The 14,735-nt window shown below is 42.3% G+C and overlaps 1 protein-coding gene across 3 annotated transcripts in view; it reads right to left on the reverse strand.

Annotated features, from left to right (window-relative positions):
- PARD3B (par-3 family cell polarity regulator beta) overlaps positions 1-14,735 on the reverse strand; it is a 424,254-nt gene that overhangs the window by 264,475 nt on the left and 145,044 nt on the right. For all 3 annotated transcript variants that reach the window (XM_057411714.1, XM_057411715.1, XM_057411713.1), the window contains exon 4: positions 1,346-1,455. In XM_057411714.1, coding sequence (XP_057267697.1) covers positions 1,346-1,455 — 110 coding nt within the window. The remainder of the gene's footprint in view (positions 1-1,345; positions 1,456-14,735) is intronic.

Genomic DNA, 14,735 nt, shown 5'->3' on the forward strand with positions numbered 1-14,735 from the left:
TTCTTCTTTGTACTTTTATTTGTCAGACTAAGTCAGTATTTCATTAATATGTGAGTGCTTTCAGCAAACATCAAGAAAAACCTCTCAGCTCAAATAGGTCTGACAAGTGACATGGGACTTGGACAAAGTTCAGCTCCCTGTAACACCATAATGTACATGGAGAGCCACTAGAAGGTTTAAAATTACACCACTTAGCAAATAACATAAGCCATTGTAAAATAAGAGGCACACTAAATATTTAGATGCACATACATTTGGCCATGTAGAGAGAAATGACAGTTGGCTAAAATCCTGTGTTGGCCTTCAGAAGACCAGTTAAGACTGAGATCCGCTGAACATTATTCATACATAATCTGACTTTCTATTTACTACTTCACTCACACAATCTTAACCAGAAGTATGATCCTTAATACACCTTCAGCTGAGAAGGTTTCCACCACCAGCATGTGTCGCTGATCCCCAGTTCTTTCCTCTTGCTTCCTAGTGTGCCAATACAGCCATCTGTGGAATTTTGCTATAAACTAGTTGCGATCTAGTGCAGAAGCAGATCTGAAATCTTTCTAGGCAAACATCAAGTCTATGATAAAGCTTTATGCTGCTTGATGCACTTATGTATCTCAGCTGACATTGAGAAAGTATAAAGAATTTCATCTTTTTACAAGTAACATAGCAACACCTTCCCCACACACAAACACAAAGCTTCAGGCCTTAAAACTCAAATAAAAAATGTGCCACAAGCCTGACAAAGACATTATCATTTTTAGATTTAATGCAGACTGCAATAACATCTAATTAAGAGTTACTACATCCTCTCTAGTAGTGTCTTTGCACTAATATTTAGTAAGAACTATTTGTTGAAAACAAATTTGTCTCCAAAGGGAAGTCAGGCTGCAAAACAGAAAAGCAAGAGAGAGAAGAGACCATGGAGGATAGTAGTAGGGTGCTAAAGGAAGACAGAAATGCCATGAGAAAACAAGGGAAGTGGAAAAGCGTGGAAAGACAGATGATGCATACTAACAGGGAAACACATTTTTCCCACTACACAGTGGTGAACTGGACAAAAGGATACTGAACAAATACATAATTGCTAGGTTCATATTCCAGTGCCTTATGTCACCAATGAGCTTTATGTGAATGTCTTATTTTTAAAAAAGAGAACCACCGTTAGTTGACTGTATAATCTAAACCAGCCATTTTGTCCATAAGAAATTCTATCCCTTACAGAAAATGAGCATGATGCACTTGTTTTAGATACAAGTACAGACATAGCTTGTAAAACTGCTATACACCAAAAGGTAAGAACAGGTTTTGCCTTTAAAAAAAAGGTGAATTACATGACACCTACTGCTACAACATGCTTGAGACTGTGGTCGCTGGGATGAGAAGCACTGGGGTGGAAGTCAGCAGGTGGGCCCAAAGATGGATCACTGCTCCTTCGAACTAGAAGTGGGGTACCTAAGAAACAAAATGAAGAGAAATGGTTCAAGGGTGCTACAGGAACACAGGGCAAATGTAGTTTAACTAAGACATGCATACAGTGCTTAAATATAAGTATCTGTGGCAATATCCACCTGTAAATTACTAGCTCTAGTGAGGTTCTTCCATTTATTATTTATTGGGCTAAAGAAACGAGAACATTTTAAGCTCTGTTATATAGACTTTCACCAATGAGTTGCTAAATTAGGTAAAAACTGCTGATGAACAGTAGTAAAAGGCACCTTCTTAGAAAAACAAGTAAGTATTTGCACATATCTGTGACCACAAGTACCATCAAGTTCTGACAGAGAAACCATATGCTTGGTCTAAGGAATAACTAAACACAGGAAGAACTGGACTGCTACTGTTTGGTCCTGCAGCTGGTAGTGGTTACTTAACTAAACCAAACTAAATGCCTAAAGCCTTTTGTTCCACACACTAAGGACATGTCTCGCTGTGATGTTCTACATTAACCCATCAAACTGGGATCTCACAATCTCATCTTGAACTGTTCCTTACTTTCTCCTACTGTGTGCCCAAAAGCTGTACTGAGCAACTGCTTGTCTCTCCCGTACCAATCAGTTATACAAGCCCACACTTAAACTGTATGGAAGTCTGCTCTGAGTATGATGGCAAGACCACATATTTAGAGTCATAAATCTTATTTCCATAAGCTCCCAAAATGCAGCAGTCCATCACCACTACTTCTATACTGTCTCAACCTGAGGCATATAAATGACAGATAAGGCACAGGGTTTTGGGTACAGACAGCTAAAGGGTATCTAAACAACTCCCTATATATTTAATATCTTACATGCTTTGGCCTAGCTCTGCAGAGACAGCTTAAATAAGGATATAGGAGAAGAAAGGGAAGAGGTGTTATTCACAGCAGATCTGCCTCTCACTACCAACTCTCAGGATTCCCAGGGAAGAGACATAGGCAGTTGCAGTTGTTTCAGAGAAGCTGTAGACTAAACAGCTTTCTCTTGCAGGCATCTCCAATTAGACTCACCAGCTATTCATGTCTATTCACACACTGTCTGGGAACAACCTCAAAGACCAGCCAGCAGCTTCTAGCGACACAGCCATCCAGTTAGCTATAGAACACTCCCTGCAGAACTTGCAGGTGGAGTGAGAGGGAAAACATCTTTAGTAATATGAGAAAAGAATTTCTCAACATTATCCAAAATAGAATTAAACAAAAATTACTTTTTCACAAGTCTTTCCAAAATAATTTATGCATAGGCAAAGAAAAAAAAAATGAAGAGAACATTCGTCCGAGACAGTCATTTTTCAAATGTTGCAAGTGAGTGAAAATAAGATTATAACTGTCAGTTATAATATTAATTATAGTGCCTGGGACCAATGGCAGCCATAATTACTAGATCTATAATAGAAATTGAATATGCAACGGTTTCCTCATTAGAGATGCACTAACAAAGCTGGAGTCACTGTACCACATTCACTCTCAGCACAACTTTCTAATTGTAGCTGGGATAAATACCAGCACCTGATGCTGAGGAACAACCAGAGAAACTAATGCTCTTACCCTTCCTCATAGTGAGCAACAGATTTTTTTTATGCAGGTAATCCCTTCTATGTCCACTTATACATAAAATCAATAAGACAAGCAAAAGTAAGACTTAAATTTGCATCCTGATATTGAGGGAATGTTGAAATATCAAAAGGTGAATATTGGGTTTTGTTCCAAGCGACTATAATCCTGATGCCAAGAGCTATGCATGTTTTTATGAGGAGATTCTGAAGAAAAGGATTGATAACCAACTTTATATATGTCATGTGATCTTCCAAAGGTGGTAGTAGGTCAAAAGGAACCAAATCTCTCCACTAAAATATTCCTGCTCTTCACATGGTGCTGAAAAGAATTTTTTCCTCTCTAAGTGCATTTGATAGGAAGGTGCGCGCAAACTGAAGCCAAAGTGTTGGATTTTTTAAGTTACTCCCTTCTGGAAGATAAATAATTTGCTCAGTCAATTGCTGAGGTGAGTAGCTTGAGAGAGGACGCCTGCAACATCGGAGTGGAGCGAGGAGAGATCAGCGTCCAAGAGCCTCAACTCCGAGCGACAAAAGCCATCGAGGAGGGAGCCTCAAGTCCTCAACAGGACTTGTGCAGGAGCCGGCAGCTCAGCTCTCGCGAGCAGGGACTCACCGGGGGCGGAGCCAGCAGGCTCGGCGGCAGCTGTGAGCGGTTGAAAACCTGCACAGGGAGCGCGGTGAACAGAGCGGGTCAAGGCAGTTTGTGGGGGCAGGCGAGTGGGGTGACTGCCTGATCAAGAGGGCTCGCCTGGAGCGCAGGAGGAGGAAGGATTGCTTGCTTCTGCGGAGAGACGTAGACGGACCGATCGACCAGACAGATCATGGTCACCACTCGATCAAAACCTGTAGTGAGGAATAACGTGGGTACCCAGACTGAGCCTTCCTGCAGACATGCGGCCGTGCAGGTCTCTGGCTGCAGTGAATGCCTGAGCCTGGCACTTGTATCAGAGAGAGCCAGTGACACCGTTTGTGTGCGGTGTCAGCAAGTAGATGACCTGCTAAAGCAGGTGGTTGAACTGAGGGAGGACTTAGAAAGGTTGAGAGCTATCAGAGAGTGTGAAAGTGAGATTGATTGGTGGAGCCACAGCCTAAGGCAAGGGCAGAGGGAAGTGGCTGAACAAGTGATGGATCCCCTTCCCTCCTACCATCAGACAGAAGGAGTAAACTTAAGGGACAAGGAGGTATGGAGGGAGGTCCCTCCTCGGAGAGGTAAGTGAAAACTCTCACAATCCCAGTGAAGGAAGCCTCCCAGTTGCCCTTGAGTAACAGGAATGAGGTCTTGGAACTACAGGGCCAGGTAAATGGAGATGGAGGGGTAGATCTATCTAGTGAGTCACCTAGGGCTTGTCACTCACCCCCATGCCTTAGAACTTCCTCAACAAAGAAGAAAAGAAGAGTAATTGTGGTGGGTGACTCCCTTCTGAGGGGAACAGAAGGGCCCATTTGTCGACCAGATCCATCCCACAGGGAAGTCTGCTGCCTACCTGGGGCTCAGATTGGCGATGTTAAAAGGAAACTCTGATCTGGTGCAGCCCTCTGACTACTATCCACTGCTGTTTTTTCAGGTTGGCAGTGATGAAATTATTACAAGCAGGGCAAGGGCAATGAAGAGAGACTTCAGGGCTCTGGGATGGCTGGTTAGAGGGTCTGGAGCGCAAGTGGTGTTTGCTTCCATACCTGTTACAAGCAAAGGTGAAGAGATAAATAGGAAGAGACTGCAGATTAATGTATGGCTACGGGACTGGTGCCAAAGGCAGGGGTTTGGGTTTTTCAATCATGGGCTGCTATATGAGACACCTGGTTTGCTGGTGGGAGGTGGGATACATCAGTCCCAGAAGGGGAGAAGGTTTCTGGGGCAGGAGTTAGCAGGGCTCATTGACAGGGCTTTAAACTAGGTAGGAAGGGGGAAGGGGAGATAACTGGGCCTGTTGGGGACAAGCCCAAGAGAAACATGCTAGGGCTTGAAGAATGGCAGACTAGGGAGAACTCTCAATCTGTTGTTTCATTTGAGGGAAAGGGTAGTTGTTTAAACCCTGTCCTGCAGGGGAAAAAGGGTACCTGGGCAAGAGTTAGTAGAGCTCACTCACAGAGCTCTAGGTTAGATTCAAAGTGCGAGGGGGTTGTAGCTGGGTTTGAACTAGTGGGGCAATGTTCTAGTATGAATGAAGACCAGGAGGCCTCCTGCCTTCCAAGGGTGCCACTAGCGTGCTCTGCTCGCTCCCTGAAATGCCTGTACACCAACGCACGCAGCATGGGGAATAAACAGGAGGAGTTAGAAGTCTGTGTGCGGTCTAAAGGTTATAACCTGGTGGCAATTACAGAGACATGGTGGGACAGCTCACATGACTGGAATGTGGTCATGGATGGCTATGTCCTTTTTAGGAAAGATAGGTCAGCAAAGCGAGGTAGTGGAGTTGCTCTTTATGTGAAAGAGCGACTAGAATGTATTGAGTTCTGTCCAGGGGCAGATGAGGACCAACTGGAAAGTCTGTGGGTGTGAATTAAGGGACAGGCTGGTACAGGTGGCACAGTTGTGGGGGTCTATTATAGACCTCCTGATCAGGACGAAGGAGTTGAGGCTTTCTACAGGCAACTGAAAGCAGCCTCACGACTACATGCCTTGGTCCTTATGGGGGATTTTAACTACCCCGATATTTGCTGGAAGACTTACACAGCCAGTCATTCACAGTCCAGGAGGTTCCTCCAGTGCATTGATGATAACTTCTTAATGCAAATGGTGGACGAACCAACTAGGATGGGAGCACTGCTGGATCTGGTACTCACCAACAAGGAGGGTCTGGTTGAAGTAGTGACGGTCAATGGCAGTCTGGGCTGCAGTGACCATGAGATGGTGGACTTTAGGATCTTGTATGGGAGGAATAGAATACCTAGCAAGGCCACAATTCTGGATTTCCGAAGGGCAAACTTTGGCCTCTTCTATCAATTGCTAAGGGAAGTATCATGGCAAAGGGTACTAGGTGGTAAAGGGGCTCAAGATAGTTGGTCAGCATTCAAGGACTACTTCTTCCAAGCTCAGGATCAAAGTGTCCCAATGAGTAGGAAGTCAAGTAGGGGAGCCAGGAGACCCGCATGGTTAAACAAGGAACTGCTGGGCAAACTCATACGGAAAAAGAGAATCTATGGATTATGGAAGGAGGGGCTGGCCACTTGGGAGGAATATAGGACGGCTGTTAGAGGATGTAGGGAAGCAATTAGGACAGCTAAGGCCTCCTTGGAACTTAATCTGGCAGGCCGGGTCAAGGACAATAGAAAGGGCTTCTTCAAATACATAGCGAATAAAACTAACACAAGAAGCAGTATAGGCCCACTGCTGAATGAGGTGGGTGCCCTGGAGACAGAGGATATAAAGAAGGCAGAGGTGTTGAATGCCTTCTTTGCCTCTGTCTTTACTCCTGCAGACTCTCCCCAGGGGACCCAGATTCCTATAGCCCCGGAAGGAGTCAGGATAAAGGAGGAGTCTGCTTTGGTAGATAAGAATTGGGTTAGGGATCAGTTAAGTAATCTGGACATCTATAAATCAATGGGTCCGGATGGAATACACCCATGGGTGCTGAGGGAGCTGGCGGAGGTCATTGCTGAGCCACTCTCCATCATCTTTGGTAAGTCGTGGGAAACAGGTAAGGTGCCTGAGAATTGGAGGATGGCAAATGTCACGCCGGTCTATAAGAAGGGCAAGAAGGAGGACCCGGGTAATTATAGACCGGTCAGCCTTACCTCCATCCCTGGAAAGATGATGGAACAACTTATTCTTGACACCATCTCTAGACATATCAAGGATGAGGGGGTCATTAAGAGCAGCCAACATGGCTTTACCAAGGGGAAGTCATGTTTGACCAACCTTATAGCCTTCTATGAGCAAGTAACTAGGTGGATGGATGATGGTAGAGCGGAAGATGTGTTTTTTCTTGATTTCAGTAAGGCATTTGATACTGTCTCCCACAGCATCCTCACAGATAAGCTAAGGAAGTGTGGGCTTGATGATCAGGTAGTGAGGTGGATCAAGAACTGGTTGGAAGGAAGAAGGCAGAGAGTTGTGGTCAATGGGGCAAAATCTAGCTGGAGGTCTGTGACTAGTGGAGTCCCTCAGGGGTCGGTGCTGGGACCAGTGCTGTTTAATATTTTCATCAACGACCTGGATGAGGGAACTGAGTGTACCCTCAGCAAGTTTGCTGATGATACTAAACTGGGAGGAGTGGCTGACACACCAGAAGGCTGTGTTGCCATTCAGCGAGACCTGGACAGGCTGGAGAGTTGGGCGGAGAGGAACTTGATGAAATTCAACAAGGGCAAGTGTAGAGTCCTGCATCTGGGGAAGAACAACCCCATGTACCAGTACAGGTTGGGGGTTGACCTGCTGGACAGTAGTGAAGGGGAAAGGGACCTGGGGGTCCTGGTGGATAGGAGGATGACCATGAGCCAGCAATGTGCCCTTGTGGCCAAGAAGGCCAATGGCATCCTAGGGTGCATTAGAAAGGTGTGGTTAGTAGGTCAAGAGATGTTCTCCTCCCCCTCTACTCTGCCTTGGTGAGGCCGCATCTGGAATATTGTGTCCAGTTCTGGGCCCCTAAGTTCAAGAAGGACAGGGAACTGCTGGAGAGAGTCCAGCGCAGGGCAACGAAGATGATTAAGGGAGTGGAACATCTCCCGTATGAGGAGAGGCTGAGGGAGCTGGGACTCTTTAGCTTGGAGGAGACTGAGGGGTGACCTCATCAATGTTTACAAACATGTAAAGGGTGAGTGTCAGGATGATGGAGCTAGGTTTTTTTTCAGCGATGTCCAATGACAGGACAAGGGGCAGTGGGTGTAAACTGGAGCATAGGAGGTTCCATGTGAACATCAGGAAAAATTTCTTTACTGTGAGAGTGACAGAGCACTGGAACGGGTTGCCCAGGGGGGTTGTGGAGTCTCCTACATTGGAGACATTCAAGGCCCGCCTGGACAAGTTCCTGTGTGATGTACTCTAGGTTACCCTGCTCTTGCAGGAGGGTTGGACTAGATGATCTTTTGAGGTCCCTTCCAACCCTTAGGATTCTGTGATTCCTTAAAATATTTTTTCCTGTGTATACTGTGAATGACCAAAGTGTTTCCAGTGACCTGTGCCCAATTTTCAGTCTCTTCAATGCAGCACTTTGAAAACAGATGCTTGAGACACTTTTGCGTGATGCAGCATAATTTAATCTCCAATTCCTTTGACATAAACATGAACAGCACAGAGAAATACTTTTGCTAAACTATCAGAAAGTGCTTTATATTGGTACTTTTATATGTAAAACTTTCGTAACTCAGTGAGCTCAAATTCTAAGTAAAACACACTGTTGCTTGTATTCTTCAAGGCCATTATCCCAGCCCCTTTTCTCATTTCTGCACCCCTTTCTCTACAAGGAGAGACCACCAGTAATTCAAAGAGGGTAAAAAAAATTCCCCACAGTCAACTAAAGAAGCCAAAGATGGCTGGGGGCACACGGACAGGGATGACACATCCCCAAAATCCACACTCGCTCTTCCTCCCAAAGTCCACACTCTGAAATTAGGTTTCTCCTTTTCCTGTCTTCTACAACCAACTCCTCATTTCTCTCTCATTCCTCTGGCTGAAAGATGAAGTCTTCCATCACTGTGACTACTGGAAGGCAGGACTCTCTTTGTTCCAAGGCCTCCCAGCTGCCACAGCAGTTGAAAGAAGATGCCTCCTGCACCGCAGTATTATGTAAGTCTTGTCTAGTAAGACAGGACCCTACTTCAGCATTTCTGTCTGCTCCCTGTACTGACTGCTGCAAGGTGCTGTTTTTACCACATTCCCTTGTTCTCAATTTTGAAGATCTCCTTTCACTTGCTTTCTGCCACTGCTTTCCAAAAAACACTGAAGCAAAATTACATGCTCCAATTCTTGGTTTACTGCTGTCCAAACTTTGAAACCAAAGTTTGCAGGAGCAATGGGATTAGAGGAAATACTGCTTTCATGTTTGGGAAGATGGCCTTGAAGCTGTTTGGTTTCTTTCTATTCCTGCAAGGCTTTGCTTATTGCCATGAGGATAGGAAATTTATGGTGCTCATCTTGAATGCTCCCCTCCTTGAACAAAAACAACTGGACTTTCTGACCACTGTCTGCAAGGCTTTCTCTTTTCTCCCAGCTTGTTGAAAATTTTAAGGTCCTACGGATCATTTTCTTGCTGAAGAGAAAATTAGAGTCTACCTTCTTAATTTTTTAAAAATGTATTTATGAACATGTAACATCATTTCTCATACAGGGATATCACAAAACATAACATCTCTGTGAATTAAGTCAGCTGCAGTCTTTAGCTGAAATAATCCGAAACAGTCCCTCTGGCCCTTACTGTTTTCCATGCATACACCACAAAGACAACAGGAGCAAGAAAACAACCTTTTATTAGACAAAAGTCAATTGAACCAAAATGCCCTCTCTAGTAGGGCAAAACAAATAGTAAGCAAGAAGATTAAAGACCTGAGAAGAAGTGAGAAGGTCCCTTTTTACAAGGAGAACACCTGATTCTCTTTCAGAAGACAGAGATTGTCAGCAGCTCCCTGAGCTAACCAACTCCCCTTCATCTCCCCTCATCCCCTGTAAGGCTCAGGGCTACTCCCTGCCATATGAACACCTTTCCCTGCCACTCAGTGCATCCCCAGCCCAAGCTTCTGTTGCAGGCTCCTTTCTTTTTTTCAGCCTCTTCCTGCCTCTTCTGTACTGCACATGCATGCTCCCTTGCACTCAGAAAGAGAGAAGCATCCCCAAATCCCACTGCCCAGGACTCAAGCCAACTCGTGAGTCAGACCATGTCTATTATACACACATACCTTAAATTTGTCCATCACTGTCTTTCTTAGACACGGATAAAATGTAATGAAGAACCATCACTGATACCATTTACTACATACGATAGACAATTACACATTTACTTAAAGAGACTGTCATTGATTTTCTTCTGTCAAGAAACAGAATATTGCCTTTTTCCTTGTTGCTTTCCTTGTGTCATGCTGTGATTTTCATGTTATTGTACTCATGCTCTTAAGTTTATGCTGAACATTTATTAACAGTGTAAGCTCAAACAGAAAATTCATTTTTTCCCTCAAATCATGATACACAGAAAAATTCTTTTCTGCATACCAAGATGATCATACAAACATGTCATTTACTAGCATTACTGGTTTGTGACAGCAGCACTTTGTATTTGTAACTTAGGAACTCAGTTTAAAAAAACCCTAGTTATCCTCATCTTGCTGCACTGCATCGGTAATCTCCAGACAATGAAAATTCAGACACATGCCCAAGACTAAAATTCTTCTCATGGTAGCAGGTTTTAACCTCAACTGCTTCAGGGTGTATTTCCCCTTCTCTCAAAATTTGCAGAGTACCTTCTAGTATGGTACCACAACACCTCCTAAGCACATGGGGATGTCTCAGCCTTATTCACAACACATACTCTGTGACAAAGCTGATTACAAGAATTCCTGTAGTTTTTCCTCTGTTTAAGTAAACTCTGTGTCATTTGGTTTCAAGCCATATAGATCAATCTTTCCCTTTGCTAGCATCACCCTCAAAAATTAGTATTTACACAGATTCATGGGTAACAGTGTATTTTCCCTGAACTCTTCTGTTTTTGTAAACATTCTTTTTTAGCTGCAAATATGGTTGAAATAAGTATATGGAAGAAACCACACTTAGATTTAAACTGGTTACATTAGGGGGAAAAAAATCTATTTAAAAAAAAAGAATTCTGCCATTTCTGCACAATTAAAAACTGAAAACTTGCATCAACACAATGGCAAAAGAAACATCTTCATGCCAGATGTAAGCCCATCTTCTTGTTTTGTTTGAAAAAGATGTAGAGAGACATTAACACATACCCTGAATAGGAGTGCACTCAGCCTTACTTCACTTTAGCCCTTTGGCAGATCAAAAAACAGCATTTCAGATTAGGAGGGGACTAACCAACCACAAGTAATGGGTTTTAGAACATTGCATATCCTCAGGTAAATAACGTAAGGTTTGAAGCTCAGGATCTCAATGTGGTTGGGGGAACTTAGGAGCTTCAGCTGCCCTTCCTGAGGTGTCGCCTAAACTTACCAGGGTCTCAAGGCTCTGAATTCTGGCATAAAATTTGGTGCCTAAATTTAAGACAGCTGAGTATCACCTACAGTGACCACAACCACAGAAAAAGAGATTATTCCAACCCCTTCTTAATTTCTCTGTTTTGCTCTTAAGTCTTCTTGCTCAGGAAAGCACAGTTCACCTCCAGGCTCAAATCCTTTTATTCTTCGGGATTTGGGCTGGAGGTTGCTGTTACAGGGACAAACTCAAAAAAATGCTGAAGACAACCAGAGTTTATTACCCATGAGCATTTTCAGTAGCCTGTGGTATCTATAATGCAGTCAAATTATGTACTAAAAAGTTATTTTCACATTGCTCTGGGTGCAAATGTTCTCAGATGACTTTTGAGTAAGCTGACAAACCAAGGAACACAGAAAAAGCAAGCACATGTGTTACCCCTGCATCAGTGACAGCTAAAACATTATGAGGTCAGCTTGTCTGTTTTTCCAGGTAACAGGGTAAAACTACTTAAGAGGAGAACAAATAATACGCTTGGACAGAATACCGCAAGCAGGTAGAAAGAGATATACAATAGATCACGTACACCTTAAAGTCATAATTTTCACAAATGTGAAATTGCACTTCAGCACAGAGAATTCTTGCTGGAAGATCTCTGAACAGACTCACAAAAACAACCACCATTTAAACTGGGAAGTCAGAATTGCTTTCAAACTGGTCCTGTCATGAAACAGTTCAGGCACTGAAACAAAACCCTGCAAGCAGGACATTAATTTATATTTAAATTTGGAAAGGTCATTAATATATGCCTATTTTTCTTCTTCTATCAAAGAATTTCCACATTAACAGGCATACAGACAGTTCTGCTGGTCAGCACTTCTTGAGAGCACTAAGCAGTCAGTGCAGGTAAATTTAGGCACCCTCAGATTTATTGCTTACCACCACCTGAGGCACCATGTAATGGCTCTGCCATGTGCTTAAAACGTAGCTGACATTAGCTTGTATGCTCTACCTTGCGACGGGACTGTGCCACTGATTTTTTACTATTTTTAATATGTAATGCTCTGACGATGTGACTTTTATGTTTAAAGCTAACTCAAATTGTTCATAATAGTACCTATCAATACAACCTCAGATCTGTAGCTATCTGTTCTTACAAAAGTGAGTACCGCAATTTTAAAATTCCCATGGATACAAGATTAAATTAATGAACGAGGATGATGTAATAGTTAATACAATTGAGTTAAATCTATAAACAGATGGAAATACACTTCCAACAAGCTCTCTCTTTTATATATTGGCGCGGTGCAGAAAAAAGTATTTCCTTATTGCTCTAAATGAGTTGTAATGTTTCTTACAAATTAGAATAAAAGCAATTGCCTACAAGCAAAACCCAGCGAAGGATTTAAACAGAGATTGTTTTGGGGTGGTGGTCTTTGGAGCCATACATTTCAAAAGAATTGTTTTCTCTCATATTAAGTCAGGTTTCAGTTACAAAGCACAAGAACTGTTCTCACCACTTTTATGACCAGAATGAAATACCTTTGGTGTTGTCATTGCCTAATGAAGCAACTATAGAATATTTACGCTTACAGCTTCAGGAGTTTCAAAGATGAATGGACATGTGAGAATCATCCATGTACATATTTTCAGTAATGAAGTTAATTTAGATCCTGTTTTCAGAGCCAAAATCTGTATCCATATGAAAAGAAGTTTATCACTCTCATCTTAAGGTATTAGGATACATAGGTATATCTACAGAAGATGTACAAGTAATGCTGCTACTTTCTCCCTGTTTCAAAATTTCTCTCAAGGAGGTTTCCAGCTGGAAGACAAGACTTTGGTTTGGATCTTAACTGAGTATTCTCTTCTCACACTTAAGGTCATAGTACACATCAGATCTAGAGTCATTTCAGGATCTTCTGACCTCCATCACAACACAATGCTCCTATTTTCAGCTGCTCATAAGACAGCAATGGAGCACACAAAGTTACTGGAGTGGTGGGAGCACCATGATTCTGCAGTCTTGACAGCAGATATCATGTGGAAGAGACCCAGCAGAAGTGAAGGCGCTGCAGCCCAATCCTCCTGATGAGAGGATTAATCATCTCACAACAGGGAGCTGTGATTCCCCCCCCCCCCCAACCTGAGCTCTAGCAAAATGTACAACTCTCATCCTTGCTGGGCAGACTGATGAGGAGCGTTGTGAGAACTATTTGGCTATTGCCAACAAAAATCAGCACTTCTGATTACAGCCCAGGCTTTCTCTTATTCTTGTTCAAGTGAACCACCTTTGTGAATCAGCCAGCGGGTGCAAATCTCCAGCTTCAGACACAGGATTAAAATTTACAGCAGCTTCAAACATTTTGGTTTTAGACTATCATTTAGGAAAAAAAAAAAATAAATTGTGTTGCAGTAGAATTTCCTTACACACACATTTTTTTGGTTGGAGTGAAGGGGGTGTTTGTTTATATATATCTAAAAACACCAGTTGTCTTCATCATCCAACTTGCTGGGGACAGTAAAACATATACATCTTATTAGACTGGTTTTTTTTTAAAGCGGCATATTATCTGTAGTTACTGAATTTAAATAAATCATTTTAGGCTAATATATCCTATAAGATTTTAAAACTAATAGATCTCAGACTCTCACACCTCATTTTTATTCATGGATTGAAAGGTGATAATAAGTATTTCTGCTATTTCAATTCCCAGCCCATTTCTCAACTTCAAATGAAATACTTAACGAACTGTACTAGTTGAATAAACTGACATAAAAAAACCCCAACAGTCTGTGCACCTGCAAAAGAGGCCAGACTGCCAAAAGCTGGTTTAGCACTTCAGCTAACATCAGTTACAGGTGCTTATACAGTCACTTTTCCACAGTTCAATGGTTCCATTTTCTTTAAAACTTTGGCAGCTAAACTGTGCAGCTTGAATATCACTTTGATAGCATTTTATTGCTAGTAGTAGAATAGCAAATTATATTTTTTAATATATTTTAATGATATTTTAAAGGAGTATCACAAATTAAGGCATTAGCATAGGTGTTTGTAATATTTAAATGACCTATATATTTATATATCTGATCTAAATTAACAACCTTTTCTGGTTTGACCTTTCCTTTTAAAAGAAATCCTATTATGATTATTTTCTATTCGGGTCATGGTGAACTAGTTCTAGTCTCAAATTTCAAACTTCTTCCTGCTGATTTTATAAGACATTAACATAAAATAGTGAAACCTCCTGAACTTGAAACCTTCTGTGAGGTTTCAAGGAATAAGATCACAAGAACAGCTATATTGGGTCCACCTCATCTGCCATCCTGCATCTATACATGGTAGCAAATACTCAAGGAGAAGGCATAACAAAGTGTTATATTCTACCAGCTTGGAAAAACTAATACTTGAAAAATTTCCAAATCAGAGTAGCATCTAGACCACCTTATTTTAACAGTTGCTGGTGACTCATTTCCTGTGAGTTTGTCTAATTCTATTACAACTCATCCACTTTTGACCTGTAACACCTAATTACACTGTCTAGTTGAATGGTTCATGAAAAAGTTAGTTTTGGGTTGTTTGCTTTGTAGTCCATTGAACCATAATCTTGCTTGATAA

This window comes from Pezoporus wallicus, unplaced genomic scaffold, assembly GCF_028554395.1.
Source record: "Pezoporus wallicus isolate ANWC-B61680 ecotype Strahan unplaced genomic scaffold, APGP_CSIRO_Pwel_v1 contig_6732, whole genome shotgun sequence".
NCBI lineage: Eukaryota > Metazoa > Chordata > Aves > Psittaciformes > Psittacidae > Pezoporus > Pezoporus wallicus.